The sequence below is a fragment of the Prionailurus viverrinus genome, chromosome A1 (assembly GCF_022837055.1).
Source record: "Prionailurus viverrinus isolate Anna chromosome A1, UM_Priviv_1.0, whole genome shotgun sequence".
In the NCBI taxonomy this organism is placed as follows: domain Eukaryota; kingdom Metazoa; phylum Chordata; class Mammalia; order Carnivora; family Felidae; genus Prionailurus; species Prionailurus viverrinus.
In genome coordinates this window covers 115,789,107-115,806,947 of record NC_062561.1, presented here as the reverse complement: position 1 = coordinate 115,806,947, position 17,841 = coordinate 115,789,107, and the positions used below count along the sequence as shown (strand labels likewise).

General features: G+C 45.4%; 1 protein-coding gene across 3 annotated transcripts in view; it reads right to left on the bottom strand.

Moving 5' to 3' along the window:
- Positions 1 to 10,294: 10,294 nt before the first annotated feature.
- The window catches only part of CTNNA1 (catenin alpha 1), a 180,059-nt gene continuing 172,512 nt past the window's right edge, over positions 10,295 to 17,841 (bottom strand). For all 3 annotated transcript variants that reach the window (XM_047850765.1, XM_047850769.1, XM_047850775.1), the window contains 5 exons: positions 16,066 to 16,176; positions 14,782 to 14,963; positions 14,558 to 14,663; positions 12,410 to 12,544; positions 10,295 to 11,540 (listed from right to left, as the gene is read on the bottom strand). In XM_047850765.1, coding sequence (XP_047706721.1) covers positions 11,253 to 11,540; positions 12,410 to 12,544; positions 14,558 to 14,663; positions 14,782 to 14,963; positions 16,066 to 16,176 — 822 coding nt within the window. In that variant the 3' untranslated portion in view covers positions 10,295 to 11,252. The remainder of the gene's footprint in view (positions 11,541 to 12,409; positions 12,545 to 14,557; positions 14,664 to 14,781; positions 14,964 to 16,065; positions 16,177 to 17,841) is intronic.

Sequence of the window (17,841 nt, the reverse complement as noted above, 5' to 3'; positions counted from 1 at the left end):
TCAGGGTCTGTCAGGGAAGGCTTCTCTGAGGACATGCAGCGTGAACAGAAGGAAGCAAAGCAGTGAGCCGTGGGGCATCCAGGGCAGTGCTTTGCAGATGGGAGACATAGTAGAAGCAGGAATACGGCAGGGTGTTAGAGGGAGAGCCAGAGTCAGTGTGGTGAGAAGAGTCAACTCGGGAGGGCAGATACTGCTAGCTGTGGCCAGGACTTGAGGTTTTTCTTTGCGATGGGGCCACTAGAAAGCTGTGGGCCCAGGAGGGACCTGACGGCGCTGACACTTTAATCGGATCCCTCTTGTTGAGTGTGAGAACAGACAGCACGTGGCCAGTGCGTGTCTGGTGCAGAGCCACGTGGGAGTCGATGTGGTATCATCCGGGGTAATGAGAGAGAAGGCGGTGCCAAGCGCTCAGACCTAGATGTGTTTTAAAGATAGAGCTTACAGGACATGCAGCCTGCCGGCCTGTGACTGAGAGGAAAGAGGTCAGGGGTGAAGCCTCACTCGGGGGGCGTGGGGGTGGGGCGCTGTCTGTGGGAGCCACTGGGACCTGATGGTGGATGTTGTTTGGGCTGGTCCATGCTGAGCTGTCGGCTGGACATGCAAGCCAGGGATGCTGACCTGCATGCAGTCTGCAGCCTGGGTGAGAGCTGGCCCAAGAGGACAGAGCCGACAGCAGTGCATGCCGTGTGGGGGTCAGAAACGTTGAGAGCTGCTTGTTCAACACATCCACTGTCAGAAATCAAGTTATATAAACAAAATTAAATGACATATTAAAAAAAAAAGCAACGGTAGTTTTTGAAAACCAGCAAAAGAGGAGCAGAAGAGCTACATTTTTAAACCCAAAGAAAGCAGAAGAAAAGGCAATAATATAGATAAGGGCAGAAACCAATAAAAATGAAGATAGAAAGCTAGAGAAAATCAAGGAAATGAAAGGCAGTTCTGTGAAAAAAGAAGACACAAATTATCCATCTCAGGAATTAAAGAGAGGATATCACTATAGACCCTACAAGTATTAAAAGGATAATGAGTGAACACTATAGTCAACACGAGGTCCATGAATTTGACAACTTCAAAGAAATGATGGACTAGTTCCTTGAAAATACTATCTTTCATTGCATTACTTTTCTTGTGCTTCTCTAACAGATTACCATGAACTTCATACCCAAAAACAACCCAAATTTGCTCTACCATGGTTCTGTAGGTCAGAAATCAGACCCCGTTCTTGCGGGGCAAAACCCAAAGTCATCAGCAGGCCTGCATTCCTTCCAGTAGGCGCTGAGTAGGATCCATTTCCTTGCCTTTTCCAGCTACTGGAGGCTACCTTCATCCTTGGCTTGTGGCCCCCGTCCTCCAGCTTCAAAACTAGCAATGCCAGTCAGCCTCTCTTTCCTGTGACACACACAATCTCCTGCCTTCCTTTTCTACTTTAAGGCCTGTGTGATTATACTGGGCCCACCTGGATAATGCAGGATCATCTCTCTGTTTAAAATCAGTTGATTAGCAACCCTAATTCCCTTTTGCCATGTAATATATTTATAGATTACAAGGAGGAGGATGAGAAGATCTTTGGGGAGCCATTATTCTTTCTCCCACAAACACAAATTACCAAAACTCAATCAAGAAAAAACAGATAATCATTTAGTCTTATATCTATTAAATTGAATTCGTGGTTTAAAACCTTCCCACAAAGAAATCTCCAGACTCAGATAGTTTCATCTACAAATTCTATCAAATAATAACAATTCTACAGTCTGTTGCTGAATATAGGAGAATCCACTCCCAAACTCATTTCACGAGGCCAGCATCACTCTGATTCCAATACTGGACAAGGATAGGATAAGAAACACCTCAGGAGACCAGTTTTCTTTGTAAGTAATGAGGTCAAGGGGCATTGGAGAGGGGAGATCTTGGAGGCAGCATTAAGGACTTGAGATTTTCCTAAGGTGCCTACCAAAATCCTCAGTGCAGAACTCCTCAACAGATATTAACAAGTCGAACATATTGCAGGGGTTTATCTTGGGAATACAAGGCTAGTTCAACACAACCCCCCATGTTAACAGACTAAAGAAGAAAAAGCCTCACATTCATCTCAGTAGATGCAGATAAAACATTGGACAAAATTAAATATCTATTCATAATAAAAACTCTCAGCAAATTAGGGATGGAAGGAGAACTTTGTTAACCTGATGAAGGGAAGCCACATAAAAACCTGTCACAAATAGCAGACATCATGGTCAAAGACTGATTTGTTTCTTCCTCACGTTACAAATAAGGCAAGAATGCCAGTGCCCTCTGCTCTCTTTTTCTCTCCTTTTTAATATTGTACCAGAAGTCCTGGGCACTGTATTAAGGCAAGAAAATGAAAAGACATACAGAATGAAAAAGAAGAAATAAAACTGTCTCTATTTATGAAGACACGTGATGTAGAAAATCCCATGCGATGTACAAAAATCTCATAGAACTGACGGTGAGTTTAGCAAGAATACAAGATATAAGGTAATGTACAAAAATCAATTATATTTCTGTATACTAGCAAGGAACAATTGAGAACAAGATTTAAAATTTTTTTTTTTTAATGTTTGTATTTATTTTTGAGACAGAGCGAGACAGAACATTGAGCAGGGGAGGGGAAGAGAGAGAGGGAGACACAGAATCCGAAGCAGACACAGCTCGAAACAGAATCCGAGCTCTCAGTACAGAGCCCGACATGAGGCTTGAACTCTAAACCACAAGATCATGACCTGAGCCGAAGTCAGATGCTCATCTGACTGAACCACCACCCAGGCGCCCCTGAAAGCAAGATTTTAAAAACAGTACCATTTACAGTAGCACCAAGGGGCGCCTGGGTTACTCAGTCGGTTGAGCATCTGACTCTTGATTTTGGTTCATGCCGTGATCCTTGGGTTGTGGGATTGAGCCTTGCGTATAGCCCTGTGCTGAGTGTGGAGCCTGCTTAAGATTCTCTCTCTCCCTCTGCCCTCTTCCCTGCTTGTGCTCTCTCTAAAAAAAAATTAAGAAAAAAATGTGTCTCCCACTCACATGCATTCACTCCCTCTCTCTCAAAAATTTTTTAAAAAATACAGTAGCACCGAAACAAATAGGCATAAATCTGGCAATATATGTGCAGGATTTTTATGCCGAAAACTAAAACACTAATGAAAGAAATAAGATCTAAATACAGTTGACCTTGAACAGTGTGGAGGTTGGTGTTCTGACCCCCGGTGCAATTGAAAATCTGTGTATAAAGTTTGACTTCTCATAAACTTAACTACTAACAGCCTACTATTGACCAGAAGCCTTACCAGTAACATAGCCAATTTACACATATTTTGTATGTTATATGTATTATATATTACAATAAACTAGAGAAAAGAAAATGTTATTAAGGAAAAACCTAAGGAAAAGAAAATGCATTTACAGTGCTCTTCATATTTATTGAAAAAAATCCACCTATAAGTGGATGTGTGCGGTTCAAACCTGTGTTGTTCAAGCCTCAACTATAAATGGATTCATGGGTTAGAAGACTTTCCTCCACCCCCCGAATTAATCTATAGATTCAGTTCAATCCCAGCAGGAATTTTTTAGATCTCGAGAGTAGGATTTGAAAATTTACATGGAAATGCAAAGGAATGGGAATAGCTAACAGTCTTGAAAAAGAGGAAAATGTTGGAGGACTCACACCGGCTGGTGTTAAGTCTGACCACAAAGATGGGGTAATCAAGAACAGACCCGTGAATCACAGTAAATAGAAATACACCCACACCAATATAGTTACTGGATTTTTGACAAAGGTACAAAGACATTTCAGTGGAGAAACGTTTGTCTTTTTGATAAACAGTGCTGAGACAACTGGACAGTCATGTCTTTTACAATGAACCTTGACCTCTACCTGTCTTCTTATTTCACTCAAAAGTTAGTTCCAATCATAGACCCACATGGAAAATTACAGAACTTTTAGAAGAAAACAGGAAAGGAGTCTTTGTGACCTTGAGTGAGGCTAAGATTTCTTAAATACAACCCCAAATGTACAATTCAGAAAGTGAAAAATGAAAACATGAGATTACATCAAAGTTAAAAGCTGCCTCTGTCAAGGAAATGAAGAAAATAAAAAGATAAGCCATAAACAGGGGGAAAATAAGTGTAAATCACATACCTGAAAAGGCCTCATATCCATAATTTATAATCCTCAAAACTCATCAATAAAAAAAGTCAACCCAATTAAAAAAAAAAAAAAAGGCAAGAGATTTGAAAAGACATTTCTCCAAAGAAGATACACAAGTGACAGACAAGCATGTCAAGAGGCACTCACCATCATTAGTTGTTAGGGAAATGCAAATTAAAGCCACAAGATACTATGACATATCTATGAAAATGGCTTAAGATGAAAATTAAAAACCTAAATAAAAAACTTGACACCACCACATTCTGGTGAGGATGCAGCATGATTGGAATAAACACATTCCCCTCGGGAATGCAAAATGATGTAGCGAATATGGAAAATAGTCTGGTAGTTTCTTTTCTTTTTTTTAATGTTTATTTTTTGAGCGAGCGAGAGAGAGAGACAGATCATGAATGGGGGCACGGGAGGGGGGCAGATAGAGAGGGAGACAGAATCCAAAGCAGGCTCCAGGCTCTGAGCTTCAGCACAGAGCCTGACGTAGTCTCAAAAACCGTGAGATCATGACCTGAGCTGAAGTTAGATGCTTAACCAACTGAGCCACCCAGGCGCCCCTGGTTTGGTAGTTTCTTATAAAGTTGTATACTTTACCGTATAAGATACCAGTCTCACTCCTAGGTATTTACCCAAAATAAACATCTAGGTTCATACAAAAGCTTTACACAAATGTTTATATCACCTTTATTTGTTAAACAAACAAACAAACCTACAAACAATTCAAATGTCCCTCATCTGGTAACTGGATAGACAAACTGGGCCATGCAGGCAGTGCTCTGCAGCAGGAAGCAGTGAGCTGGTGATTGACGTACATTGGAAACACATGATGCTGAGTGAAAGAAGCCAGACTCAAAAGGCTACATGCCACACAATTCCATTAATATGACATTCGAGAAAAGATAAAACTCCAAGGAAATGGTTTGGCTAGGACTTACGGGGCGTTTCTTCTACATTGGGCTAGCTCAGGGAATCTGCAGGGGGATGGAACTCTTCTGTACCTTGACTGTGGTGGTTATGCAACTCTGTGTATTTGTCCAAATCCGTACACTTGTACACCAGAAGTGAGTTTTACTGTATGTAAAATTAAAACTTTAAGCAATAAACATTCAAAACTCATCCTTTACTAATTATCATCTATACTCTTAAGATTACAGCTGACCCTTGAACAACATGGGTTTGAACTGAGCGGGTCTGTTTATGTGCTGATTTTTTCTTTACAAATACAGTACGGTACTTTACATGTATTTTCTCTTAAGCTTTGCTTAATAACGTTTTCTGTAACATATGTGTTTGTCAACTGTTTAAGGTATGGGTAAGGCTTCCCAGTAGGCTATTAGTAGTTAAGTTTTGGGGGAATCAAGGGTTACAGGGGGATATTTGATACACGGGGTGGGGGCATTCAGGAGTCAGCTGTACTCATATCTGTCTGTCCTATCCGGGTGGTGGAAATACTACATAACGGTGCCCTCCAGTGCTTACCTTCCCAACTCCACCTTCAAGACATCATGCTGGTGGCTGAAAATCTCATGTGGGTGTCTTTATACCGTGCAATGTAGGAAATACTACAAATCCAGACTTGATTTATTGTTGTGTTGATTATCTAGACTTAAAGTGATCAAGAAAATGTTCATACTGCCTATTAAACCTAAAAGTGGGGCATCTATAGACAGCACAAAAAATTGATGATGTTGTCTTACAGTATTTGACAGCTATTATCTGATTGAGCAGAGAAGTCATTCATGAACAAGTGTGATTCCATCATATGTTATTGTTGCTTCACCTTCTTCTTGCTCCTTAAGGAAAACAGAATAGCAACCAACTTTCATTGCAGAACTAGAATCATTTGTCTGTGGCAACCATAGGTTGGGTATGGATGCAATTTCAGCAAAAGTCACTGAAAGCCTTTCATGAGAATGAAGTTGGCCATATGAATTTATAGTAAAGAGTATTGCATATTTGGTTATTTGTGAATTGGGTACTACACTCCCTTTGTAGGAGTAAAACGTGTAATAAACAAATGTGTGTATGCAGCCCCTTCCCTCCCCATCCTGGAAAGCTGGTGGTTAAGCATTTCCCAGCAGCCCATGACCTAGGAACCATCACACAAGGAGGTCAAGAGGACCAAGGTTTGAGGCCTGGTCACCTCAGCATTAGAGGTCAAGAGGAGAAGGAGCCGGGAGACAAGATCAGGGCCAGGGATGGGGGACGGGTGTGGGACACACACGGACTGAGCGTCCCCCAGCATCACATGCTACTAAAGAGGAGGCTGGCCAGGATGGTGTGCGCTGGGGAGAAGGGCGAGAAGTGGGCCTGAAACGTGCATGGGGCAGGAAACGGGACTCAAAGGAAGCTCTTTGTATTGTCCTTGCCTTTTTTTTTTTGTTTTTAATTTTATATTTGAGAGAGAGACAGAATGCGAGCAGGGGAGGGGCAGAGAGACAGACAACCTGAAGCAGGCTCCAGGGTTCAAGCTGTCAGCACAGAGCCCGACACGCGGCTCAAACTCACGAGCCATGAGATCATAAGTATCTAACCAAAGTTAGATACTTAACCAAACTGAGCCACCCAGGCACCCCTGTCCTTGTATTAATAACTGTGGGGTCTATCAGATTTTGTCTGCTGATGAGAAAGATGGAGGAGGAAGGAAATCCTGGGAGGCAGGAACTGGAAGGGAGAGTTGGGCACAACCCCTGAGTTGGCCAGGGGCCCCAAGAGCCCCAAGGACCGGGTACAGGGATGTGCGGGCTTGAGGCAGCCTCCTGGGAGAAAAGCTGGGGCGGGGGTGCATCATGCCCCTGCCCTATCTTGTGTGTGGCCCAGAAGGGATGGTCGTCTGAGGCTTTAGGAGTATTAGATCTTGAAGCTCAGAGGCAGACTTTTGTGGATTCGGGAGATGGGCTTCACAACTCTGTGACCCAGTCCCCTCAGCTGTAAAGTCAGAGGGTTGGTAACAGCACCAACCCTTACAGGTTGTTAGGATGAGGCGGGTTGGGGTGGGGGTACTCAGCACGTGGCAGCTTCTCTCTTCCCTCAAGGGGGTTGAGTGATTGTTCAGTGGTGAGAATTAGGTGAGACCTTTGAAGTGCCTGTCGGGGGCCATGAGGGGCACCGCAGGGCGATCACCAGGCTCTGCAGCCCTATGTGCAGGCAGTGGCCAGGCTGGTGAGGTGCCGTCAGGAAGGGAGCTGGTCAGGCCTTACCTGAGGGAGGTAACCCAGGGTTATGTCTGCCCTGACTGAGAAGCAAGAAGCCTCAGGATGGTGAGGGGAAACAGTTTTTGTGGCAAAGGTGAATACCCCCCAAGGAGGCGGTGGGGCAAGTCTCCCTCTGCCTCAGCCTGGGCCATGCAGCTTTAGATCGTGGCCTCTGAGGATTTCCTGGCAGGAAATTTCCTGTGAGGATTTCTGCTGTCTCCTCACTTGCCTGTTTTGTGCCTTCCATTTATCTTCTGCTAGAAGGTTTAAATCAGCGAATGGGTCAGCAGCTCTTTCTCAAGCACGTGCCAGGTGCTTTGCTGGACAGTAGGCTGAACAAGACTGACACTGTGTTCTCCAGTGGAATGCAGGGTGGTCCCATGAGCGCCTGTACCGATGTAACAAGGGCTATGGTGAAGAGGGCCGGGTCAGGGCCTGGGGGAGCGGGGAAAGCTGTGGGCCGGTGTTCACCACTGTGGTACAAAAGTGTTTAGGTGATACACGAACATTTATTAAAAGGTTATCTGAATGTATGCTAGAAAAAAAAATAGCACATCAAGATGATTCCAGATACTGCTTAGGAGGAAGAGAAGTAAGTTCATCTTTTAAAGTAAGTAATGGTATTAAGCCTGGGATGACCATACGGCAAAGGTGATGACCAGGACATGCTTGTGACAGGGGAGCACAGAGGTGTCCCAGGAACCGCCTCCAGGAGGCAGTTTGGGTACTTAGGGCAGGGTCACAGTGCCACAGTCTGCCAGGTTCTGCAGAGACACCTGCTTGTTGACTCTTGAGGAGGTATTTCCAAAAGATTCCTTTGCTATTAGGTGAGAATGGATAATGGATGTTGGGGGCTGAGGTAGGCTGATTTAAGAAGCTTTGCAGCAGCTCAGATGATGAGTGGGGAGTTGGACTCTGCTGGAGAGCAGTGGATGGGTTGAGGGGGAAGCTGGGATGGGAAGGGGATGAGGCTGTAGGGCAGCCAGCAGGTCGGGTGATGAAATAACAGGGGACAGACTTAGATCAGAGCTCAAGGTGGAAGAGTTGTGGACTCAAACCAAATGATGGCAACAAAAGCTTTGGGAACCGCCCAAGTGTGGGTCCCGACTCAGCCCAGGGAGGGACTGAGCAAAAGGAGGCCAGTGCCTTGTGGGCTCAGCCCTGCTGGCCGTCCCAGGACAGCTGCTCACTCTGTGACTAGGGCCTTGGAAAGTCAGTGAGGAACAAAATGGATTCCCACCCAGATACACACACTGTGAAGAGAGGGCAGGGTATGGCATTATCAGAGGAGGTGTTGCAGGTCAGAAAACTTTCAACAAGATGCCTGAAAGAGACTCTAAGGAATCACAGGGAAATCTCTGGGGGAAGTGCCCTTCAGGCGGCTGGAGCACAAGTGCAAAGGGTGAATGCCAAGAGTTAAAGGCCAGACAGGCAAGAGACCATGCCCATCATTTAGGACTTCAGCTTTTACTGGAAAGGAAGCCTGTGGAACGTTTGAGCTAAGAGAATGACACTATGGGACCCATTTATAGGGGTTACTGTGCACTCCCATGGGGAGTGCAGTGAGGAAACAGCATGATAAGGAAAGCTTGGGGGTGGGGGGAAGGGTACTGCAGTGGTCCTGGTACAGAGGACTGTGGGAGCCCAGCTCCTGGCATTTGCCCCCGGGTGCTGTCCCCTGTCACAGTGCATCTGGGTGGGGGGCGGTCTGTGTGACCAACAAAATACAGTGGAAGTGATGATTTATCACTTTTTTTGAGATCAAGTTTAAAAAAAAAAAAACACTGCAGCTTCCATCTGGTTGCCATTATCTTTTCTGGCTGCCACTTTCTCTGGATCATTCCCTCTGGGGGAAGCCAGCTACCATGTTGTGAGCTGTTGTATGGGAAGGCCCACGTGGCATGGGGTGAGTGAGGCCTTCTGCCAACTGCTACGTGAAGGAGCCCAGAAGCAGAGCCCCCAGTCTGTCAAGCCCTCAGACATTGCAGCTTCATGAGACCCCAAGTCAGACCCTCCCACTAAGCTACTCCTGGATTCTGGACAGAAACTGAAATGAGTGTTGCTTTAGCTACTAAGTTTTGGTGAAATTTTTACACAATAATTCACACAGTGATGACAGCTTAGACCAGGTGATAGTAACAGAAGCAGTATCCGTTGGACCCGCCTACATTTTAAAGAATTCGGACAGCTCAAGTTTCAGATACTGATGAAGACATCCAAGTGGAGAGTTCAAGAGTCAAGTTCTGAGAGAAGTTAGCATTTGGTATTTAAAGCCAGGAGTGTGGTTAAGATCAGAAAAAGCAGAGCCAGAGAGCTCAGCTCCTGAGCCCTGGGACTGCACAACTTTGAACAACGAGGAGGAGGAGGAGCCGGTAAGGAGGACAAGACCAAAGTCAGGTGTTCTGGAAGTCAAGTGAGGGGCGTGGGGCGGGTGGGCGGAAGCGTCCACCTGGCCCACTTATATGGTGACATTGATGAGACAGAGAGCCACTGCATCTGGTGGTGGAATAGATGGTACCAGAGTGGTGGGGACATAGCTGACTGGAATGGAAGTGAGGAAGAGGACTTGGGGACTGTGTGCTGGGAAGGGACAGGGCAGCTGTTACCACAGTTATAAGCTGGTAGGACATTTCAGAACAGACATGGATGGCTCCAAGGTTTTGACCACCTGAAGCTTGAACAAGGGAGTTCCTAAGGAGGGCGAGTCCTTCCCTAGTGGGCTGCCACAGAAACTACAAGGCCACGCCCACGCACCTCACAGCCTGGAGCCACAGGTAGTTTCCTGTGTTGGGTAACACTCTGCCCTGAGCACAGGGATACCAGGAGGGCTGGGAACACCACAGATACTGTGGGCAAATCCAAGAGATGTTTAATGTAAAACCCAACTCCTCTGGAAGGCAAAGAAAACAACTTTGGCCTCTCAGACTTGGTTTCATAGTGGACTTTATTGGGAAAAGTTAGTGTAAAAAACATTCAGATTAATAAAATTTAAATAAGACAGTAAAATTATACCTCGTAGCTATAGTAATCGCTGTAGTAATCACAAATAAGGTAAAGTCTAAATTATTGCCTAAGCAAACACTATTTTGTCAGGCTTCTGTTGCAAAGCCCAAGGCAGGAAACACTGCAATTACTAGAAGTGAGCCCAATGATGAATTTGCATTTGAAGCTGAGGAAAGGGGAAAAAAAAAAAAAGCATGTTCTGATTAGGGCATCACAACATTCTAGTCTGAAAAAAAGCAACTTTATTAATGTCCTGCAGCAGAGTACATTAGTAATTGTAACCAGGCATTAAAATTCTCATTTCATGTCATAAAGAGAGTAATCAGTTTTCTTCATGATACATTACGTTTTACTGAGCTTCATGTGGCTTGTCCCTCCAAGACCTTTCTGGGAACGTTCCTTCTCCTGGCACACCTTCCTAAGATGCCCAGGTAGTTTACACTGGAACATGTCTGGTCATGTGATACCAGCCAACCCCCCTCCCTGCGCCCCCCTGGAACCCAGGACTTGGTGGAGGCCCCCTCACTGAACCCAGGTTGACTCCAATACGGCATCTCAAACCCCAATGCCACACTGAGAACTCAGTCAAGAGTATCACTAACAAGTTAATGTGAGTTTCTCTTTGGTTATGGAATTTTTATTTTTATTTAACCTTATAAAAATATAGCTAGAAATAAGCTCCTGAATTCCAAAAGTATTTTTAACCAATTTAAACACAAGTTATGTCCTTGCCAAAAATTCACCACCTGGCCAGGTTTAAAATCTGCCTATTTCTCTGTGGAATCTAACATCAGTGTTCTATTTAGCAAATACATTTGAGTGAAGAGCCATGACTGATCTTTAGAAGCCCCAAAGAGTGGGGGCAGCTGGGCAGGGTGGCCCTAGATGCTGTCCATGGCTTTGAACTCGCTGAGGGCCTGCACAGGGTTCACATGCTTCTTCTGAGATGCCCGTTTAATCTTGGTTTGTGTCTCATCCTGTTTCTCTCTCTTCACCAAGGGCTTTTTCTCAGGTGCCTTCATCTTCCAGGAAACAGCTGGAAGGTTGAGGGAAGCCATACCCTGAGACTTCTGGTATTTGGTGGAGGCCACATAGGATGCCTTCACCGTCTGCACTACCGCGTTCATCAAGTTCTTGGCAGCCTGGATCAGGGACATGGCGCTGTCCACCTAAGAGGCACAGACGGGGCAGTGAGGAACACAAGTCTGACCTTCAGCCCCGTGTGCACCAGGGGCCTAGGCAATAGCCGTGTTCCTGATTAGCTCTCCCAGTGGCTACTGACCTTACCCCAAAAACCTGAAAATACATAGGTTTCAGCCATTTGGAAGTAAAGGGAGTAGAATCAAAAAACATAAGGCGCCATCCACCCCTTTCAACAAATCTTTATTCACTCTAGGAAGCTGGAGGAAGATGGTCTCTTTCTAACTGATTGCAGAGCTGTAACCACCAGCACTGACAAGGATGCTTTTTCAGTCATGATCCGGGGCATTTCCTCTCTCAGTATGGATACAAGCTCCCCACACGCGGGGGCACCAATATGCCCCACATACAAAGTAGTTCTTTGAAAATGAAATCCCAGGAGATTAGCAGAAGCTACAGGGAATCTATGGAGCCCAGCAAGTCAAGCAAGACATCCTCTTTGCCCTGCCCAATGTGACAAGGGGTCCAGAACTGTGTCATGGGAAACAGACAAGGGCAAGAGATAATACTCAAGTGAGAAGGGTGGAGGAAGTCTAAGAAAGCATATCTATATAATCTTGGCATTTTTGAACAGGTTCAATTCCTCTCTGGGGGAAGAACAGCAAGGAAGGTAAAAATACTTTATCCCAGCAAGAGGCCAGCCCTGTAATGGCTCCCACCCGTCACCAACTGCACCATGCCTGCAGTTCAGCAGGGCACTGCCACCATGGACTCCACCACAACACACTTCCCCAGTTGCTGGGCAGCTAAGGAGTGTGTGCGGACAGGAGGCTACTTTCATTTTGGAAAAAGGCCAGCATATTACCAACAATCACTTCGTTCCATGGATAAAACTTACCCCAGAGACAACGAGCTCTCCACCGAGATTCTGCACCTCAGCCTTGACTTTGCTGCAGATGTTGAGCTGGTGGCAGTAGAGGGCGATACGCTGCAGGTAGGCCAGCAAGTCCTGCTTGCAGGCTGAGTCGGGGCACTGAAGGAAGAGCAGCAGGTTCAGCCCTGAGAGTTCCAGGCCCTAACACATCCCACCCCCAGGTGCCACCGACATGATGACTCTCTCCTTGCTGGAGTAAAGGGCAAGAGACATGAGTTATCCAGCCCTAAACTGCTCTCTGCAGGGCCCATGCCCCTCAAGGTGAGAAAAAAAACCTCAGCAAGCAAAAGCCTGGTTCTGGAGACAAGAGTGCTTGGAGCTACATAATAACCATCCGAATAGCTCTTCTGCTAGGGGCACTTTATGTGGTCAAAACTGTGATGAAAACTATAAACATCTGGTAAAAGGAAATGTTCACTTGAGGCAAAGATGGAGGATGAGTAAACCAAAGTGAGAAAAAGAATACCTGGGGATGGTGAGGTCTTGACCAGTCACAGAGAAACTCAAGGGCAGCCCAATTCCTGTCTTGCTGCCTAAGCTCAGGGTGACTTTAGGAGGTTTCATCCCAACATTGAAATAGAGCACCTCTCTCAAGTGTTTATGGCAAATGCTTCCCTCCTGTGAGGCTGGAGTGCAGAGTCAGCAGGTGGTATAAAATAGGCCTACGGACCATGCTGGAGCTTCTGCATTTTCTTCTAAGAAGCTACTGAGGAAGCACAGAGCCATATCTGATCTGCACGTTAAGATGATGCTACAAAAAGATGGTGTTGGTGGCTGTGTGCAGAAGGGAGTGGATGGCAGCATCGGTGGGGACAGGCCACGGCAGTCCAGATATAGGCCGTGGAGGTTTGGGCTGAACTGGTGGTTGCAGAAAGGAAAACACTGGATGTTGTCACAATTAAGTGTGGCCAGGAGAAGCACCAGGGCTTAGTCCTGGATTTCATGAAAGAGGTGAGTCAAAAATGGCTTCTAAATCTTTGGCTTGGGTGGTGAGGAACCACTACCATTCATCCTATAGCCTAGATGCTTCAAGGAAAAGTGGCTGATGAGGGGTGGGGAGGCGGGTCTGGATCTGTGGAGAAAAACTATAATGTGCAAACACGGTCCCCATTGGTAAATCTTAGAGCATCCAGGGAAATGTGCTGTAAATGAGGAAATAGGAACCACATTTTCTGACAAAGGAAAAGAGACGAAGGCTCAGTAGTTAAGAACAAGCAGTGCACCCAATGTTTACAGCAGCATTTTCAACAATAGCCAAAGTATGGAAAGAGCCTAAATGTCCATCAATGGGTGAATGGATAAAGAAGATGTGGTGTATATATATATACAATGGAATATGACTCGGCAATCAAAAAGAAAGGAATCTTACCATTTGCAACTACGTGGATGGAACTGGAGGGTATTATTATGCTAAGTGAAATTAGAGAAAGACAAAATTCCTATGACTTCACTCAAATGAGAACTTTAAGAGACAAAACATGAACATAAGGGAAAGGAAACAAAAATAATATACAAATAGGGAGGGGGACAAAACAGAGGAGACTCATAAATATGGAGAGCAAACTGGGGGTTACTAGAGGAGTTGTGGGAGGGGGGATGGGCTAAATGAGTAAGGGGCATTAAGGAATCTACTCCTGAAATCATTGTTGCATTATATGCTAACTAATTTGGATGTAAATTAAAAAATAAATAAATAAATAAATAAATAAGAACAAGAACAAGCAGTGCAGAAGTCTATCTAGGCTCATTCAGTGTGTGAGGATCCACAGAAGCAGCTCTTGCCCCGGGCTGAAGGTCTGCAGGAAAAGAGAGAAGCAATAGCATTGCACAGTAATGACTGGCAGGACACACACATCTGCTCCAAAGAGGTGCTCTAATGCAAGTTGGTCCTGCCTGCTAAGACATGGCAAAGAAAAAAGAGGAATTCAGATATCCTTAAAAATCTATGTTGGTATTAACCAAGCAGGTTGACGAGTTAAGAACAGTTTTAGAGAGGAGCAGAGTGCTGTGTTCCAAGAAAAATCTTGTCGTCACCACCTTGGGATGGACCTGGCTGGGCTCCCTCAGTCCCGTGATGAATTCAGGAACCCAAGAAGCAAGCCTGTCACTCACGTGGTCTGCAATGGTTCTGCCGAGCTTATCCATCCTGGATCCCGCCTCAGCAATTTTCTTGGCGGCACTGATCACATCTGATGTATTTTTGAGCGGTCCTTTACCTCTGACAAAAAAGCATAAGGATCATTGTATGTAGCTGAAGATGAACAGAAAAGTAAGATTTTCTGCAAGTAGCCTAGTGCTCCCCTCCGTGCAATTGGTGGGGGGCGGGCACGGCTCACCGGGTGAAGTCCGTCATCTCCATCATGATCATGCACATCTGCTTGGCCAGCACGATGATGTCATTACCACTGTCGTCCCATTTGGACACTTCAGCATCCAGCTTGCTCTTTTCTTCCTGGAAGCTGGCCACCTGTTCTGCAATCTTTGCTTTTTGCTCCTGGGGAAGCTGAGCCATGATCGCCTGAAATCAGAAGCACAGAAAGCTCTTACATAAAGAGAATATGAAGTTCTCACAGTGCATTAGCCACAAATATTTCTACCAAGCAATCTATGACACAGGTAGGATAATACTTTAATAGGTTTCATTTTGCCTAAAGGTCCATTTCTTCTTATTTTGAAAAGTTTACAGCAGCCTGAATTTCCGACCCACTTTTAAGTTTTTGTGTGGAGGAAAACACAGTGTGAGGGATTAGAAGGCTAATAGGGAAGGTTGGAGATCACACCTGTATAGGAACAGAACCTGCTTAACTTAATTCTTTAGAATTTTATCCTCTGCCTGCTGCCATGGGGAGAGGACTTAAGAGAAGGGGCTGATGCATGGAGCCCTTTGCCTTGTGGGTCCTGACTGGGCATTTCCGGTGCTGCTACTTTTAGTTACTTGACATGGCATTTAAACCTTATCAAAGCAGCACCTGGAGGCCTGGTGCCCACCTCAAGGTCCACAGACTCCTAAGCCTTGGGCTTCTCCCCACTCAGCTTCCCCAAGTGCTCATGATGGAGTGGGGCCCAAAGCAAGGATGCATTCGCTGTTCAAAATAATTTCTAAGGAGGGGAAAAAGACTCCATAGAAATATTTCTTGGCATCCTCCCCAAAACATAAATGCTATTGATTGAAGATTTAATGACTCAAATGAATGCAATGGCTCTGAATGATTTTCTTGAATGTACCACTGTTGGTTTTTTTTAACCCATGAATAATTAAATCGTTTATACCCATGGTAGCATTGATATGGGCAAAGACAGCAATCTTTTTCGAATTTCACAATCCTTTTTAACAAACATTACATTGACTGGATCTAGGGCTTTCCTGATGCAGGGCTCTGTCATAAACCAAAGCCCCAGGGCACAGCTGAGGCACAGTGCCATGTTCCTCTCTGCTCCCAGCTGAGGAGACATTCTGGAGGAACCTATATCTAGCATGTGCCACAACTTAGGTTAACTTGAGTCCTGCTGCCAGAGAAAGAGTGGGAAAATGGTGTTCTCAAAATCAAGAGTGTTGTCCTGGAAGAGAAAAAGCCGAGTTCCCAGAGGGACAGGGAAAACAAGTCAAACTTGTCCCTTACCCGGGCACTCTGGCCAGCAATCAGTTGATCATCTTCTGTCTGGACACTTGTCCTACTTCTGACATCAAAGTCTTCTGTCTCGAAGTCAGAATCATCCAGTTCCTCAGGGGTCTACCATCAACACAGAAAGTACAAGTCAGACACAACCCTGGGCCTTTGGCCTTCAGCTATTCCAAGCCTCTGGGCCCAATGTATGAACACCCAGAATTCTGGATTTTCATGTGCCATGTTCCAGCGATGTAGTTAAAATCATTCTTTGTCCAAGACCCTGGCCTCACTAATGCACATGTGGGGTGTCTGGTCCAACAATCACCAGGTGAAGGTACCACATCAACAATTCCCAAAGAGTCTAGGGCTTTCTTTATGGGAGGTTAGGGCTTCAACTTTCACCAGAGTCAGGACTCTATTTGACATAATGTACTCCTCTAACACTTGTATCCTAACACAAAGGTGAGAATTATCTTGGGTAGAAAAGGTACTGTAGTGAAAAGAGAAGTACCAAACATTAGCAGATTCTTCTAACCTTCTCATTTTATGACAAAAAGAAAATTAGTGAATGAACTCATGCTAGGCTTTCTCTTAGGATACTGCTTTGAGGAGTACAAATAGGCAATGTATTTTTATGGGTTTTTTTTGTTTGACTTTGATCAAAGCAAAAAGAATATGGCAGGTGAGGTCTGAGTATAAACCAAAGGTCCTGAATACCAGTCCCAGCTGTTTGCTTTAATTATGGAATAAAATTCTTATTTTGCACAACCTCCAGCCTCCGATGATTAGCTGCTGACTTAAAACATAATGTTGTCTTCTGGAAGTTATCAGTAACAGGGCAGCAGGCGTAACAGCTGGGGTTGGCTCTTGGCCCAGCTGGCCGGCCTGTGACAGGAGGGCACTGAGGGGAGTCCCTCATCTGCACCAGGACCTAATCCAAGCCCAGCCCAAGGGCTCGCTGTGAGGCTCAAAAGAGAGGATGGGTGAGGAAGCATCTGGCCCGGCCAAAACTATCTTGGGTTTGTACACATGCAAAGGCTGAGCCTTTCCCTCAATGGGATGAGGTAACGACAGCGGCAGTCACCCCAGGCACCAGCAAGCTGGAAGGAACACATGAATGCAAGATCCTAGAGTTTCTCTGACTTGGCAGTGTGAAACAGTACACCACCCTGGGCCATTTAGAATGGCCTGTGAAGGAGCGTTCTCCAAGGAAGGCCTCCTGATAAGATCTCTGCTTCTGTTCCACCCTGGCTAGCCCATCACAGACCAAAGAACTATTCTTGCCAAGAAAACCAAATACATTCTATTCTTTCATTCTGAGTACGTGTGTGCCAAGTACTGTTCTGGGCCTTGGAGGTACAAAATGACTAACACAAAGATCCCTGCTCTTGCATATATTCTAAGGGGAGAAATGACAATAAACAAAATGAGAAGGTGAATTTTATGAAACATCAGAAAGCAATCAGTGATACAAATCAATAAAGCAGTGAGGATTGTAATTTCATATGGGTGGTCAGGAAAGGCTTCCTAAGAAGGTGACATGTGAACAGGGAGCATGGGAGGTACCTGGGGGAGGAGTGTCCTGGCAGGAGGGAGTCACCACAACCAAGGCCCAGAGGCAGGAGCTCACCTGGGGAATCAGATGAGCAAGGAGGCCATGGCAGAAGGACTGAGCTCACTGCCCTCAGGTTATAGGATCAACTACAGCCCCAGAAGAACAGCAGCAGATGAAATTCTAGAAGGCCTTGTGGGCTAGTGTAAGGACTGATGCCAGCCACAGCCAGCCTG